The 15,595-nt window shown below is 39.3% G+C and overlaps 2 protein-coding genes across 3 annotated transcripts in view; both read left to right on the top strand.

Annotated features, from left to right (window-relative positions):
- Positions 1–531: 531 nt before the first annotated feature.
- Positions 532–1,629, top strand: LOC139116634 (melatonin receptor type 1A-like). The gene has a single exon (XM_070679230.1). It carries the CDS (start codon positions 532–534, stop codon positions 1,627–1,629), a length of 1,098 nt encoding a protein of 365 aa, XP_070535331.1.
- Positions 1,630–11,841: 10,212 nt separating this feature from the next.
- LOC139115611 (nicotinate phosphoribosyltransferase-like) overlaps positions 11,842–15,595 on the top strand; it is a 29,336-nt gene continuing 25,582 nt past the window's right edge. The window contains exons 1-3 of one of the 2 annotated variants that reach the window (XM_070677868.1): positions 11,842–12,264; positions 13,709–13,919; positions 14,486–14,616. In XM_070677868.1, coding sequence (XP_070533969.1) covers positions 11,994–12,264; positions 13,709–13,919; positions 14,486–14,616 — 613 coding nt within the window. In that variant the 5' untranslated portion in view covers positions 11,842–11,993. The remainder of the gene's footprint in view (positions 12,265–13,708; positions 13,920–14,485; positions 14,617–15,595) is intronic. The other variant, XM_070677870.1, reaches the window with a different exon arrangement.

Below are 15,595 nucleotides of genomic sequence, written 5' to 3'. Positions count from 1 at the left end.
TAGGTCTAAGCTTGATGCGCAGTAATTTTCGTGGGGAGAAGTTTGGCTTAGCGGGGATTTCGATATTCAACGAAAGAGCTGATGCAACCATTGGCCAGTTTTCATTATTGATTTGCGCCAAAGAGAACACTGTCCCTTCATCATCTGATACGTCAAGTTTTATTGGTGGTACAGTGTTTCCAGGATGACATGGTAACGATGTTCTCATTCGTCGTTCTGTACCCGCCTAACTTTAAAGGCGGATCGTGACTGGCCGCTCTTCCTGCGTATAGGGTTTATCTTTGGAGGATAAACCGCGCATCAATACGTGCCTTCTTGGAAAGATGATAAAAACGAACCCTACGCGAAACTCCTTCGGGCGTAGTGATTGCATTGGCGGACAGCGTACGTCCACATTCTGGAGCGAGTGAACGTGTGCGCCCTTCCGCATCGAAGAATTTAGCAATAGACCCAGCCTCTCGTTTGTCTGGCGATCCCGTAAAGAAGATAAGGTGGTTGAATATTTAATCATACTTTGCGCAGAAGTTCGAGATGGAGGGTTTGAATATTACCTGGGCAACGGAAAGCGGTGACAATTTCACTTTTTCAATTAGATTTCCTTCGCCCAGTGTAACGCTGTTTTCAGCGTCCATCGAGGTGATATTCGCCGTGCTGACCATATTGGGTAATGTGCTATTCATTATGAGTGTCTTTCTCAAGAAAAAACTGCGGACTCCAGCCCACGTATATCTGGTCAATTTGAGCACAACTGACATATTTGCCGCTGTATTTGTTTCATTGCCGAGTGTCGATGCCTTCTTAAACGAGGGATGGCGGTTAGGCGAAACGTTTTGCATCATCCATAACCTCCTTCATCCGTTATTGTTGAGCACGTCTCTCTGGCTATCTGCCTTCATCGCGGTTAACCGCTACATCTACGTTGTCCACAAGTTGAGATACCGATCTTTTACGAACAAGGTTACTGTCACGCTGTCTGTCGTCTATGTTTGGTGTTTCCCCGCCGCGGTGCGCAGTCCCGGCTACCTGTCGCCAGGTTTTTCCCAGTACGCACCGCCGACTTACGTCTGCCGCGGTTCTCTGAGTCAAGTGATCACCGCGGCTCTGATCTACATCCCTTGTGCCATAGTTGTCGTCTGCTATTCGCTTACCTTTCGCTGGGTGAGAAAGATGCGACGCCAGGTGGAGACCCATTCCAATCATCCCGGCCTCGGTCAGAGCAACAACAAGGGCCCAAGCCGTCACGTAGTTCGCATGATTTACGCACTCGCTGGCATCTTCGCCCTCATTCTTGTTGGATATTTGCCGTTTGTCCTGCTGATCAACATTTCTGCCTCACTGCAGGTCACGCCGGACCCCGATGCCTCCATGTTGCTCTATCCGCTAATCCACGTCGGCGGAGTGGTCAATCCAATTCTCTACGGGATCTGCAACAGGAATTTCCGGAAGGCGTACTCAGAGATATTAGCCACCTTGTGCCGACCGTTTGGGGAAGGCCGACAGGAATCTCGAACACCCAGAGTGGTGACGTCTTCTCTTACCCCGCCGAATGCTGAACAAGCACTTGGTGTGCCCAACGTCCAACAAGTCATCGTCGTTAGTTGCTCGCGGGAAGTGGCCACCAATCATTAGGGGCAGAGAATTTCAACGTCAACATCAACACCATTTAAATCAACTTTTCTTTCAATATCTTATGTATTATTTGCCCGAAAGGTGAGAGAAGATGAACAAACGCGCATAAAACGAAAAGAAATGAGTTGTTAACGTTTACAGGTGTGTCGAAAAAAACGTGACAGGTAAAAAGACAGACTTAGGAGACATGTGCACATTTGAGCTAGCAAAAGAGCTGATGTTTACCACAAGAATCTGAGTCGTAATCGTGTGCTGTCTTTATCAATCACCGTATGAAACCAAAGTATCATTAAGTTTCGCTTACATGTATATTTCAGTCCCCAATAGGGATTTTATCGGCATCTATGACGGGGAGCCGGCAGTTACGCTTAACTGGCTGACACACAACCTAAATTATTCACAATATCACAACAATAAATCTAGAAGGAACTCCATTTGTTGAGCTGCCGTTATGTCGTGTCCATCCTATCCCAGAAAATGCAGTTGAGGCAAACCCCAAACGATGCCAGTTCATACGACTAGACTACCTCTTACTGAAGTGGCCGGGGAAAATAAAATAAAAACACAATCAAATCGCCGCATCACATTTGCCAGATGTGACAGGTCAGAAACAAATTTACTTTTTCTCCCAAGCAAAGCATCGATAATGAATGAGATATGCTGCGAAATTTAGTTCCAGGCAAAACCTGGCCTGGCACGAGATTTCTCGCAATTCAAACAGCCTTGACAACTATGACGTGATTACCACATGAACACTGTCTAATACAGATGTACCTAACCGACTGGCCATTTTCAATCGTATATTGCGCCACCAAGAAGTGAACTAACATTAGCTTCACAATAAATTATTTGATCAGTGTGTGTGAAAGCCTGCTACAGTTTGGGTCAAGAGCACAACTATCCCTAATATATGATTATTTCGTAGACATCATTCTTTTTGATGTAATAGTTAAGTCACAATCATGTACAATTTACATTTTTTGATAGTTTCGTAATTATTGACAGCTCGTTAAGCAAACAAACCAATCAGTTGTAAAATGTCTGCTTTGGTAAACATGTAGAGACTTTATTTGACCTGCCTGAAATTCAAAGAATTATTAGATTCGTAGAAGTGCTATAACATACAGAGTTACTGTAATTCTTTGTCCCAATACCACCTACGAACCTGTTAGAAAGCACCTCCATTGTTTGACCCGGATGTACAATCAGGGGGTGAACATGTGATTGTATAGGTAAAGAAGGTAAGAGTATATTTTTGCAGCTGTGGTGTTCGCATAATGTCGAGAAAAATCTTATGCTGGTGGCTTCGTTTTTCTCGAACATATGTAGAAGGGAGGATTTTTGATTTCTTGGGGAGTGGAAGATTTTTGGAAAAAAATTGTCCGCAGGTGAAGGAGAAAAATAATTTGATACTGGTTTAAGGAAAATATTGTCCGACGCACAGAAATAATAAAATTGTCGCCAATGTGCTGAAATCAGCAAATTGGTTAATCTGATTCTCCCATATTTTGTTATTTCCACTTACACAGAACACTTCAAGTAATATCAAGGTTAGGATTTAAATCAGTGACATGTTGGTAGAATTATGAACTGAATCTTAACAAACTGGTTTCTGAGAAAAAATTTGCACTTCCTCTGCATACGGCAAAAATAATTTGATGCGGACCTGACGACAGGAAACGATGCTATCACGCCGACGAGAAAAAAAATTGCTGACATACCATTCCCCCATCCCCCAGAAGACAAATGGTTCTCCCCTGACTGTGTGTCGAATGTTTTTTTCCTTTCATTGTTCTCATTTGTTATATTTTTGTATTTTAATGACTGTCAGCATTCAACGTTTTTGTTGTCAGTCGCACATGTCCAGGGTTTTCAAAACTCTTAGATTGCTCCGACTTCTTTGTGGTTTTCCGTGATTACTTCATCTTGCCTCTTTTTCGAAAAAAACAAGCTTTCAAATTTGCCGTTTCTATCCCTTCCATAGAGGCAGACATATCGATTATGTGTTGCTATTGCAAGATGGCTATTTTGACCATGTACAAAAATCTCACAAAAATCTCACAGCGCACGCGCAAAGGACAGCGAGACGAGCTGAAAAGACACGTAATCTTGCAACCAGATTTCGCGTTCTTATGTAGAGCATTAGGTTTGGTAAAATAAATGTAAGGTTGAACCTTTCCACGGAAAGAAAAAAAAATGGGCTTCGAAAGTTTAATATGCATTAATCTCAGACACCCTTAGGCGCGTCCCCCATAGTTTCCGAAGTTCTCTCTGAAGTTGCTTTTAGCATGAATGTTTTCGTAACCCAGAAGAAAATTAGTGGCATGCAGCTGGTCGACCGAGCAAGTAGAAATTCTCTTTAGGGGTACGTGGAACAGCGGGTTTTCTTTGCAGGCGAACACAGTCGTGCAATTGTAAGGATTATCATGCAGACATCAAGTTACACATGTTACATGGGTAGAACCTCAGTGAGCATTCGAAGATAAAATGGCGATATGCTTCAGCCGATACCGAAGTTCTGCTCGCGCGAAAGCGATGGATAGCCCTGTGAATAAACCATACCTGCCGATCGTAAGTATACGCTGCCCATTGTAGCCTCATTTTTTGAAAATCATCAATTATGGCTATATGATAATATGTGTGTTGACATATCATGCCAATATCTAAAATTACGAATACAAGCGCTGAGAACGGCCGTCGACGTCACATTTGCTGGGTTTACAATTAACAATGTGTTCCCACTCGATGAGAATGCTATTGAAGTATTTTTTTTTAAATTGAAAGGTTAATGAACGATTGTCGTAAAACTGGCAAAATGGCACGATTCCACTTTAAGAAATACAGTTACCTGTACGATTTAAGAATTCTGCACCACCGTGAACGGTAAGCGTTTTACTCAATTTTAATTCCAGTTCTCTGATAAAAACGCTGCTAATGTAATTCAAAGTACTGCAGTTGCTAAAATAAGCTTATAATGGAGAGGTAGCCACCACTTTTCGAGCTGCACTTCATGTGAAACATTTTCCTTACAGCAAGGACGGGGTGCATCGAAGCAGGGAGATTTTTTAATGTCAATTCATGCTGAATTTAAGCCGCTTTCCTACACATCTGCCAAGTATTGCGTAGATGGATCGCGCTCGTATGAAATTTATACTTCTTGTTTCGGCATGGGAAATGTGTTGCAGACTGTTTCATTACCCGCATACGTCTGATGCAATCGTTCTTGTAGAAGTTATTACTGTAGCTGGGGGGCTGAGGCAGTTTTTAATATCGCGATCTGATTGAAGTTACCCTAGCTTGATGTTTAATCTTTTCAAAAACACGGGGTGCACATGATAGATTGAGTAGCATGGTGCGCCATGCCAATATAGTTTGTTTGACCTGTGCACGGGGTAATACAGGTAAAGCGATCAATATCAAGATGTCTTTTCGACTGATCAGCTGGGAACCTGGCGTTATATAAAACAACAGGGGATGCCCTGAAAATGCAACAAAAATCCAACTCGAGTTGCTCACAGATTGAAGGCACAGTGGGATGATATCGTTGGAGCCAAACATCTGATCTAAAGGAGGGTATAATGCACATTATATCATACCAGTATATTGATGGCGCAAATACAGCGATCTGATTGGTCGAGACGAGAAAAGAACTGTGGTATATTCGCGATACACCACGGCTGGCACACCCGGCGACGCTATACCACAGGGTTTTTAAATCGCACAGGGACAGGGAACTAAAAGTCGAAGTACTGTATATGAGCACGTATATATCAAATATGAAGTAAATTACAACAGGAATGTCTATACAGCAACACTTCTTTAATATATCGCCAAAGCAAATATTTGCTGTGTAAAGTACATTGAATAGAATTAGGTCAAACGTATCAATTAAGATGATATAATTATATAAGTGCATGGTTGAGGGATACGCGCGCCTCACGCAGTAAAATGACTTCTTTGAAAACTCCGATCCCTGGTTGTTAAAATCGTGACTTCGAGCGATGTGACTCATTCCTCCATTTATAAGTATTCTATTAGCGAGGTCTATGTGTATTGTACGTATGGCTCATAATGCCAATACAATTTTGGAAAACGGAAACTCAGTGGATGGTGAATTTAATAACTGTAACAGTATATTTTAAATTGGGCGTTTTGGGGCATTTATCGATAGATTCGTCTTTTTTCATGACTTTTTACATTTCTACTATAATACACGAAACGGAGGACATCATGTAAACCATTACTGCACGAAGAGAAAACTGCCTCTTCTTAAGGTAGAATACACCTCAGGGACAGATATTCGGACTCACAAACTTTTACAATTCTCTTCTGATATACCACATGTGGGGGTTCATTTTAAAGCTCTTGGTGAAAGAAAACTTTTTACCGGCTTAGTTTTTCGAAGTTCAATTTTTTTATTTTTCTTCATAGAGTTAACACAGGGATGGCGGCCATTTTGAATTTCTAATATTGGTAAATCTTGGGTAATTTGTTTCTCTAGTAACCAAAATGTGCATGGTGAGCCCCTATTTTTATTCTTGATTTTGAAAGAGAATGGTTGAAAGATTCCTTGAGGAAAGTTAGAGCAAAAGTTTAAGTCTTTCACTTTCGAGGTGCATACTAGGCTACCTTAAGCCAGAACGCGCCTCGGGGACAGATATTCGGACTCTCAAACTTTTACAATTCTTTTCTGATATAAGCTTACCACTTGTGGGTGTTCATTTTAAAGCTCTTAGTGTAAGAAAACTTTTTACCGGCTTAGTTTTTCGAATTTCTGAAATTTTATTTTTCTCCGTAGGGTTAACACAGGGATGGCGGCCATTTTGAATTTTAAATATCGGTAAATCTTGGGTTATTTGTTTCTCTAGTACCAAAGTCTGCACGGTGATCCCCGATTTTCATTCTTGGTTTTGAAAGATAATTGTTGAAAGATTACTTAAGGAAAGTTTGAGCAAAAGTTTAAGTCTTTCACTTTTGAGGCGTATGCTACCTTAGCAGCAGCAGCGACGGTAGCACCTTGAAAAAAATTGTTGGAGTGGCACAGTCCTTTTTATTCGTAGCTTTTAACCCAACGTCTGAAACACACTCCCTAAGACAGTGTTTTTTCTCAATTTAGTATTACATTTACAAAAGAGATACAGTAAGAAGACTTTTTTCCTTATCACTGCTAAAACATTGAGTGTAATAGCAGCCCATGGACGGATCAATAGATCTTAGGAGGGTTGGTCAGAATGCGGAGATATTTCTTTTGCATTCCAAAATTAGACAAATTATTTTTCCTGATCTGATTTTGTATTGCATGCATATTCCCTTTTTCAAAATTTACACGCTTTTGTTAGGTCGACCCTCAGGTGAAAATTCGTGTGCAAAATTTAATACAACTGAAAACACGTTTGAAGCAAATTCTGTTCTACAGATTTCTCCCTTTTTTGTTCCATCCCTTGCAAGATATAAAAGTCCCCAAGTATACTTACTTTCCTTGCATTGCATAAAAATGAGTAGAAAGCTAAGAGAAAACGCGTCACATTGGCGCCTATTTGTCATTAAGCCTGTTGGAGCGTAATCGCTAGTCCGAGGGATTTTGCCAATCCCGTTGTTCAATCGAGGCGATGGTAAAACTGAGCTGAGTAAGGTCACGCGGCACAGCAGTCAGTCCCCTGGGTGGGGAGGGGTGGGGTTCTTTGTGCAACATTTTATTTTATTTTAATAATTTTGACTGTGATATTGCAAATAAAGATTTCAACTCTAAACCGTCTGACTTCTTTCTGTATTACTGCAAGTAATTTTTTTAATTTTGACTGTGTGACGACTCCAAACCGTCTGAATTATGGTTTCTTTACTACCTACAAGTCCTCCTTATCTCCTCGCCAACCAGTGTATAATACCACTCTAACTGCTCCACAAATATTGCCAACTTGCTAATCAGCTGTCCGTATCAGCGAATTAATTGATGAAGTCAACACCACAGCCGTCACACACGTAGTCAAAAAATCTAGTATTACATTTCACGCCCAAGAAACTCACAGTCAGAACAAGAATTTAAAAGTTCTTTACCACTGTTATAAAATTGTATTATCAGCATACATATAGCAAGTTTCACCAGCTTTGTATCGTTGTATCTTCAATTTGCGTAGCAAGTTCTATTAATTTTGATTGAGTCAATCCAAATTTTGTCTCTAATTGTGAGAGTTCATTAAATATGCAAAAGGTCAATGCCATTGTCCTGATGCTGGTAAGTGACCTCACAATCTGTCATATGTTTCTTTGATCGTAAGATACAAATGATCTGACGCGGTCATTCGAAGAATATCTGATTTCTGATTAAATAATTATGCAACTTAGTATACCATATCAACCAAACACTAATCAGATTTTACCATTACCGAACATTTGATTCTGATTCGATGAACTCTTCTTGTGATCTGGTGCCGATATAGATAGAGAGATATACAGATATCTGTTAGACAATCGCCCACACGGAAAGCATAGCTGAACCATAGGGGTCATACAAATGTCCTTCCCCAGGGGTAGGGGCGGGGGTAGGGGTGCCTTGGTCTCAGCTTAGGTTTCTTCTGGCTATGGTTTATTTTATTTCAATACGTTTGACTATCATGATATTTATTGCTAATAAATATTTATACTGCCAACATTTGTTGTCTTTTATCTTATGTTAGCACGGGTTTTGTAACGATTTCTTGGGCAAACAAGGGTGGAAGGTTTGCATATTGAAATTTTGGGATTCAACTATATCAAAGAGAGGTATTAAGTCGACTATTGATAACGACTATAATATATCTTCTTCACATCATCAGTGAAAAACTGCTGGTATATTTTTTCCGGTCTTTGCTGGAGGTGGAAAATGAAGATCGCAAAGCAAGGATATTTATGTTGTATCTCTATACAAACTAAATTCGACTGCTCCGTTTCTCTCTAGCGCCACCATGAGATGGTTGCGTTGACCTTGCAAGAATCATTAGACGTGTACTGTATTACGAATTTCAGTCTGCTTGAATATAGATAAGGGTAATCACGCCCGGGGTATTATTATGTAGTAATTGAGTAGCCACTAGGTTTACTTAGATGTAAGAGTGGACGACATGATGATAATCTCTTCAACCGAACAGAAATAGATGACGTAATTATGAACTACTTACAAGGTATCGGCTACCATGGCGGAAAAAACCTCAGATTTAAAGTGTCATATCATTAACAGAATTTATTCACGTTTACTTGAATTATATCGAGACTGTTTGTTTATTTTTAAAGGGCCATTATTTGTAACTTTTGACCATTTTTTTACCCCGGAAAATTCCATGTTGGAGGCTCATATTTGTTGCAAAATGTTGTTTTACGAAGAAACAAACATGATTAGTGATGTTATAGCCACACAAAACTGCTAATTTTTGTCCAAACGTGTTGCCCTTCCGAGCTCGTTTGTTGACGTCTGGCATGCTCAGCGTGCTGGGGAGAACGCAGATATGGTGACGCCGCGATCACGCGAGATGTACAAGTTCACCTTTATTGCGTCGTGGATTGCCAGACATCTGGCTACGCAACGTGTTCGGACAATGGACTACGACGTAAGTACCGGGCATAAGTAATGAATATTTATTTTGAAATTGCTGTAAATGGCTCGCGCAGGTGCAGAAGAATGCCTACGTTGGAATCCGCGTGTCAACAGAGTTTGTATTTCTGTCCGGACAAAAATTGAAATTTTCGTCGTAAAATCACATGTTATTTATTTGTCGGGCACGTAATGTTTCCGAATAATATGCGATTCTCTGTTATTTGACAGACTCTTCAACATGAGCCAGTGATCATTTCAATCAAAACTAACGGAAAAATCGCCAGAAGATACAGCTAATGGAACTTTAAGTCTATTTAATTTTGCACACAGGGAAGTATCCCAGTGTGATCACAAACATATCACGTGTCCGGGTGAGTGTGTTTTATATATATATATATATATATATATATATATATATATATATATATATATATATATATATATATATATATAAAGCTGAATACAAGACAGTTCATAGTGCTGCTGTAATGAGTTGAACAAGAGTGCAGTTGTATAAACCGAACACAAATATTGTTAAAATTATCAAATTTAATGCAGCTACTGCATGCCCTGTTACTGCCTACGGGCAGTGTCCCTGTCACTGCATAGCGATAGTGACAGTGACAGAGATGTAGTTGAACAGGAGTTTGGGTCATATGACGCTTATGACAGTGAAACATACTTGTACACAAGATCAGGCCGAAGAGCAAAACGTCGAACACCAGGAGACTTGATAATTATCAATAGACAATGGCCAAAATGAACAATAGTATCAGTGTTCACAAAAATGTTGACTATGGTACACAAAAAGAGTGCATCTCCTTGAATGTAATAGTACAGTTTACTTCAATTCCGATATGGCTACCTGTATTTGTCATTTTACAATGAATACAATGTCCATAGAGTGCAACAAAGATGTGAATGATCAGTAGGTATGTTGAACTTGATTTGTTTTCAACATTTCAATTGCCTATCAACATCATTCTCTTATTGTTAAGTTTTAGAAAATCACGTTGAAATACTTCTTCACACAGCCTGAAGATTAATATGCAGCAGACTTATGGTATATTGACATTCCGATGTATATGAAATGCAACTAATAGTACGCATGATACATATGTAGATTTTGTTGACAGGCTGAATACTGAATATTTTTACATAATTAGATGTAAAAAAAGAGATAGGAGTTCATACTAAAAGCAAAAATACTGAAAAGAGTCAAAAATTTTTATGTTTGTAACATTGTTTGTTTAAGGGTATATGATCAGAAAAATTGTAGCTATTGTTATACTTTTGCATAAAGGATTTACGACTTCTGGTATATTAGAATAATCAAATATTAAATAGACAGATGGGGTAATCGTACCTGATTTTCTACAAATATACGATGAAAAGTCACAGTTTTCACGAAAATCACTTAAAATCAATAAATAACACCATTCATTTCAAATTCATGCGGTGAATGAAATGTTCTTATCTTCATCGTACAATAATACAAAAGTAAAAATTAGAACAGTGACGATTATAATTTAGGTGAAAAATATGTGAATAAATTGATTATTTTATTTTTCACCAAATATGCCGTTATTACATCAAAAATTTCAGAGATTAACAGTTTTATTTGATGGAATATTTCAACCTTCCAGTATTGTCAATTTTGTAAACCTTTTATAACTAGCACCTAGGTCATATATGTCGTGTAATTTTTATAAAAAAATCCTTTGGTAATTCAGCAGGCTCAGTTTTTCACTATTTGGCAAAGTGTAGCCACGAATTCACAATTTGCAAACTCTCTCATGAACGTCATTATGGGTGCTCTCCAGCGGGTTCCATTGACCCGACCAGATTTGGATTAATTCAAGTCGGCTCAGATCTATGCATCTAAAATATCCTGGCCACTGATGCATTTAAAAATGAATCAAATTAAGAACTTTCCTTAGGAATATGGCTCTCTTAAAAATAAATGCTTGTTCACTAGTGACCTACATCTGCAATTAGTTACATGTTCTCAATGTTTCTGCAGTCAATGAGACTCAGGTACAAACGCTGATGAATTAGTCCCGTGCTCTGACTAAACAATTCGCTTGCAGCCTATGAGGTAAAAGACAAACTCTAAAAATTTTAATCCTTAGATAGGTGAATTGAAAATAACCATCATGAACTTTTCCCCAGCTCGTTCGTTCAGCCTACTATCCTACAATTATCTGAATTATCAGCACAGGTTTCCTAGTTCTCTAAAATCTGTGTAGACGAGTCAACATATTCTGTAATTGATTGAAAATAATACTAGTAGACCATATACGCTGCTGAATTTATATGCTATTTCTTCTATAAATAATATCGTGTGTGCACCTCTTATTCCGCAGTTCAGCATCTTTTGTCAATCAGTAAAAGAAAGAAAATGAAAACACCTAGTGGCCGGCGGCGGCGCTGTTATTTGGGATCTATTTTACTGTATATTGTCGTCACAAATTCGAATAAGAGAAAAACAAAATGTGCAAATTGAGACCATATAAAACATTGAAAAATATGAAATAGAATAATTTTAATATTAAATATACCGTATTAAATTTCTTTTGGAGTAATTATCTATAAACAATATAAAAAAGAAGTTGAATTGACGGAGCAAAAATGGCGTGATACCTTTTATTTGCCTCAAGCCTATGATATACGGCAGTCTCACAAGTCGGACCGGGTGCACACAGTGGGCTGTCCCCAAAGTGTTGTGAAGACGTGCTGTCAGTACGAGGCCTACACAAAGTTCTCATTCAATTGCCGAAGTGGTGAGTTTGTAAGCATGAATTCGGTAAACGACGGACCAGTCGAAATCAGACGCACTCCGAGTACATTGTCATCCAGTGAAGACCAAAATGGTGTCGTTCAGCCCCTTCTTACCGACCTGTACCAAATCACAATGGCTTACGCTCATTGGAAGAGCGAGAAACGCACGGATATCGCAGTCTTTGATTTGTATTTCCGCAAGAGCCCTTTCAAGGGAGAATTCACGATTTTCGCAGGCCTGAATGAATGCCTGAAGTTCTTGAACAACTACACGTTCACTGAAACAGGTGAGTCTGACTAGGCTAAAATAAAACAGTGCAACTATGCGTGACCCCGCATAACACTTTGGTGGCAGTAGTCAAATCGCAAAATCATTCGGCAAATATTGAAGTAACATGTAACGAGCAGTTTACTTAAGCTCACTCGTCTTCAGATATTTAACCAAAAATAGGCCACTGGTTATTGTAAAGACAATACGCTGTTTAGTCATGTTCGTGTTGATTGTTCGAAATAATGGGAACATGAAACGAAAGTAATTTTTAAGATGCACCGTCGTTCTTTCACTTTCGTTTTCTCATAGACCGTGAACAAAAACCCGGCTGTTATTGATAAGACACTGGTTATTTATGCTAAGCACCGACATTATTTGCGTTGTGAATTCTGACTCCACTGCAGCAATTGCACTAGGCCACAAAATTGAGTTGCACTTAGCGTTACTTATACCGGTTCACGACTTGAAAATTAAAACTTGTACTGTGCACAGTGCATGGGATCTCTCTTGGCTGCAAGGGATGATTGATATACAGTGGACACACATACTCAGCAGGGATGTAGAAAAATTTGGTCACAGGTGGCAAAAATAAAGTAAAGGTGGCTATGAGTAGTGTCTGTGCACATTAATTTTATGCAAAATGTCCTGACTAAAACTAAATTTTAACAGTGGGCAACTGACAGCTGGTTGTTTTTGCTGGCTGCCAACCATTTTCTGCATCCCAGCTCAGTTTGGATGAAATCGGTTTCGTTCAGGCATGCTACATGTACAATGCTGTGTGTGACTTGTGTAGCTCTGCATACAGGGTTATGTGTTACCGGCTATAGACCTGTAGAAGCAGGCCTAAAGCTTGTGATACACAGCCCTGTCATGCAGAGCTATGACTTCTCTTGCCGCACATGTCCTTGTATTTTGTTAGTTACAATCCTGTGTACACACATATATGCAGTTACAGTATATGATCACAGACTTGTTGATAGTCCATTGAGTTACAATTGGTATGGTTCAATGACACAGAAGTAAACTTCATCTTGGCTGGAATTACATTGTGGTGTCACCATCGTGATTGTCACTGTATTTGAAACAGTAAAGTTATCACCATCTGTTGGCTGTGTTTGTGTTGGTCTCTACATCAAACTGATTAATCCTAAGTAGGATTGAATATTGAGGATTAAATATTACTACCTTAGCATACCTGAAATACATGCTAATAGAAGTAACATCAGCTGGAGGGAGCGTATCAAAACCTAATTCAGATTCAGATTGAGTTCCCTGGGGTTCAGATTGAGTTTGCAAGAGGTTGTGTAGTTTACTATACATATAAGTTATAATTGGGATCGAATCAGTTCAGAAATCAGGTTTCAATTTCAGTGTTGACTTTTCTCCATCATTGATATACCAGCATTATGAAATCGCATAATTGAGCTTCAATATCTGACGTTCTTTGTTTCTCTTTTCAGATATCAACTACCTTCGAAAAATCATGCCTCCTCACATTGAAGAAGACTTTTTCTCATATTTACAAAACCTTGAAATTGGCCAAGTCTCTGTCTATGCCATCCCAGAAGGATCGGTGGTTTTCCCCAGGGTTCCCTTACTGAGAATTGAAGGACCTTTACCAATTGTGCAATTGCTTGAAACAACTTTGCTTACATTAGTCAACTATGCCAGGTAAGGAATAATTTTTGTCAGCAAAGTGTGACAATCTCCTTTAAGTCTAATCTTTTACCTGCTAGACAGTATCACTTCCTCATCTGCCAAGTCAGTAAAAAGGCGGTATTGAACCAAAACCATACGTATTTCCACCCATTTGGCTTGGTCTGTTCCGACAGCTTTAGTCCATAAAAATCATATTTACAGTGTCTATGATTTCTGGGACCTTCAAATGTTCCATTTATGTTACAATGGACCGAATGGGACATATTCATGTGATTTCCTAGCTAAAGTTTTCCTCAAGAAAAATAAGCAAAAAATTGAACAAACTTGACCTGACGGTGAAATATGAACTTTGCAGGAAAAGGATTAAGTTTGGTTTTTATTTTCTGAAACATTCTACCAGAAATACTTTCCTCCATAGGTACCAGGGTATATGAACCTCTGATGTCTCATTGTTTCAAATTTGTTTGACTCGGAAATGACCTGACATAGAAGTCAGTCTGTTCATTTGAGAAGATCTTTGTATGGTACTCTTCATCTGTGGTGGTGTAATATGCAATGCAAACTTTATTGTTTTGCAGCCTGGTAGCAACGAATGCAGCTCGTTTTCGAATGGCTGCAGGGCCAGACAAGAAACTGCTTGAGTTTGGTTTGAGAAGAGCCCAGGGACCTGATGGTGGACTCTCAGCATCCAAGTATTGCTATATAGGAGGTGAGTACAGCATGTGGAATGATGCACACATGTATACACTTGGCATTTCGATTGCTTTGGTGGTGTGCTTGACATAACAGACAGGAAAATGAAAGATGTTTTGTGTGGACAGGTTTGGTTTCAGGTGGACTTCACTGATATTGCACTGAGAACTTTCATGAAATGTTTTAAGAAATCAGAGTTTGGTGCTCGCAACCATCATAAGAAATGAAACGGCTACATTGTAATGGTATGGATTACTTTTGTTTTAATTTGGCATTTGTATGCATGTAAGTTACCCATAGCCGGGGATTGCATGTAGTTTCCCATAGCCAGGGATTGCATGTAGCGACCCATAGTGGGGGATTGCATGTGGTTTCCCATAGCCAGGTATTGCATGTAGTTTCCCATAGCCAGGGATTGCATGTAGTGACCCATAGTGGGGGATTGCGTGTAGTGACCCATAGCCAGGTATTGCATGTAGTTTCCCATAGCCAGGGATTGCGTGTAGTGACCCATAGCCAGGGATTGCGTGTAGTGACCCATAGCCAGGCATTGCATGTAGTGACCCACAGCCAGGGATTTGTTCCACTCTAGCCCAGTGTGCTTTATGAATCAGTTTAAGGACAGATTTTTTGGCTGTATTGACATCTCAGATCTGTGAAGACAGATGTGCGTCTTTTGATGGCAAGGGGAATTGTAAATACCCATTAATGGAAGCATTCAATTTTTCTTGAGGAAAACTTAGGAATCACTATGCAAAATTTTGGATTGGAGATCAAATAATGTCATATATGTTTACCGATCTTTTACATTCTTTATATTTTTGTAGCCACCAATGTCTGTAACAACTCTGTTCTGAAAGACTTGGTTTTCTTGAAAAGGTGAACACAGCGTCTGTTCATGAAATTTTGTGATAAAAAGCTCAAGTATAGCATAAATATAAAGATTTTAAGAGTGGCTTTGACAAAATGTAACACTGACATACATTCTAACTTGA

Source organism: Ptychodera flava, chromosome 17, assembly GCF_041260155.1.
Source record: "Ptychodera flava strain L36383 chromosome 17, AS_Pfla_20210202, whole genome shotgun sequence".
In the NCBI taxonomy this organism is placed as follows: Eukaryota; Metazoa; Hemichordata; class Enteropneusta; family Ptychoderidae; genus Ptychodera; species Ptychodera flava.
Note: the sequence above shows the minus strand (reverse complement) of the source record. Positions and strands in the feature narration are given on the sequence as shown.

Excerpts from the sequence above, each read along its gene's own strand:
- LOC139116634 (XM_070679230.1), top strand. The coding sequence starts at position 532 with ATGGAGGGTTTGAATATTACCTGGGCAACGGAAAGCGGTGACAATTTC.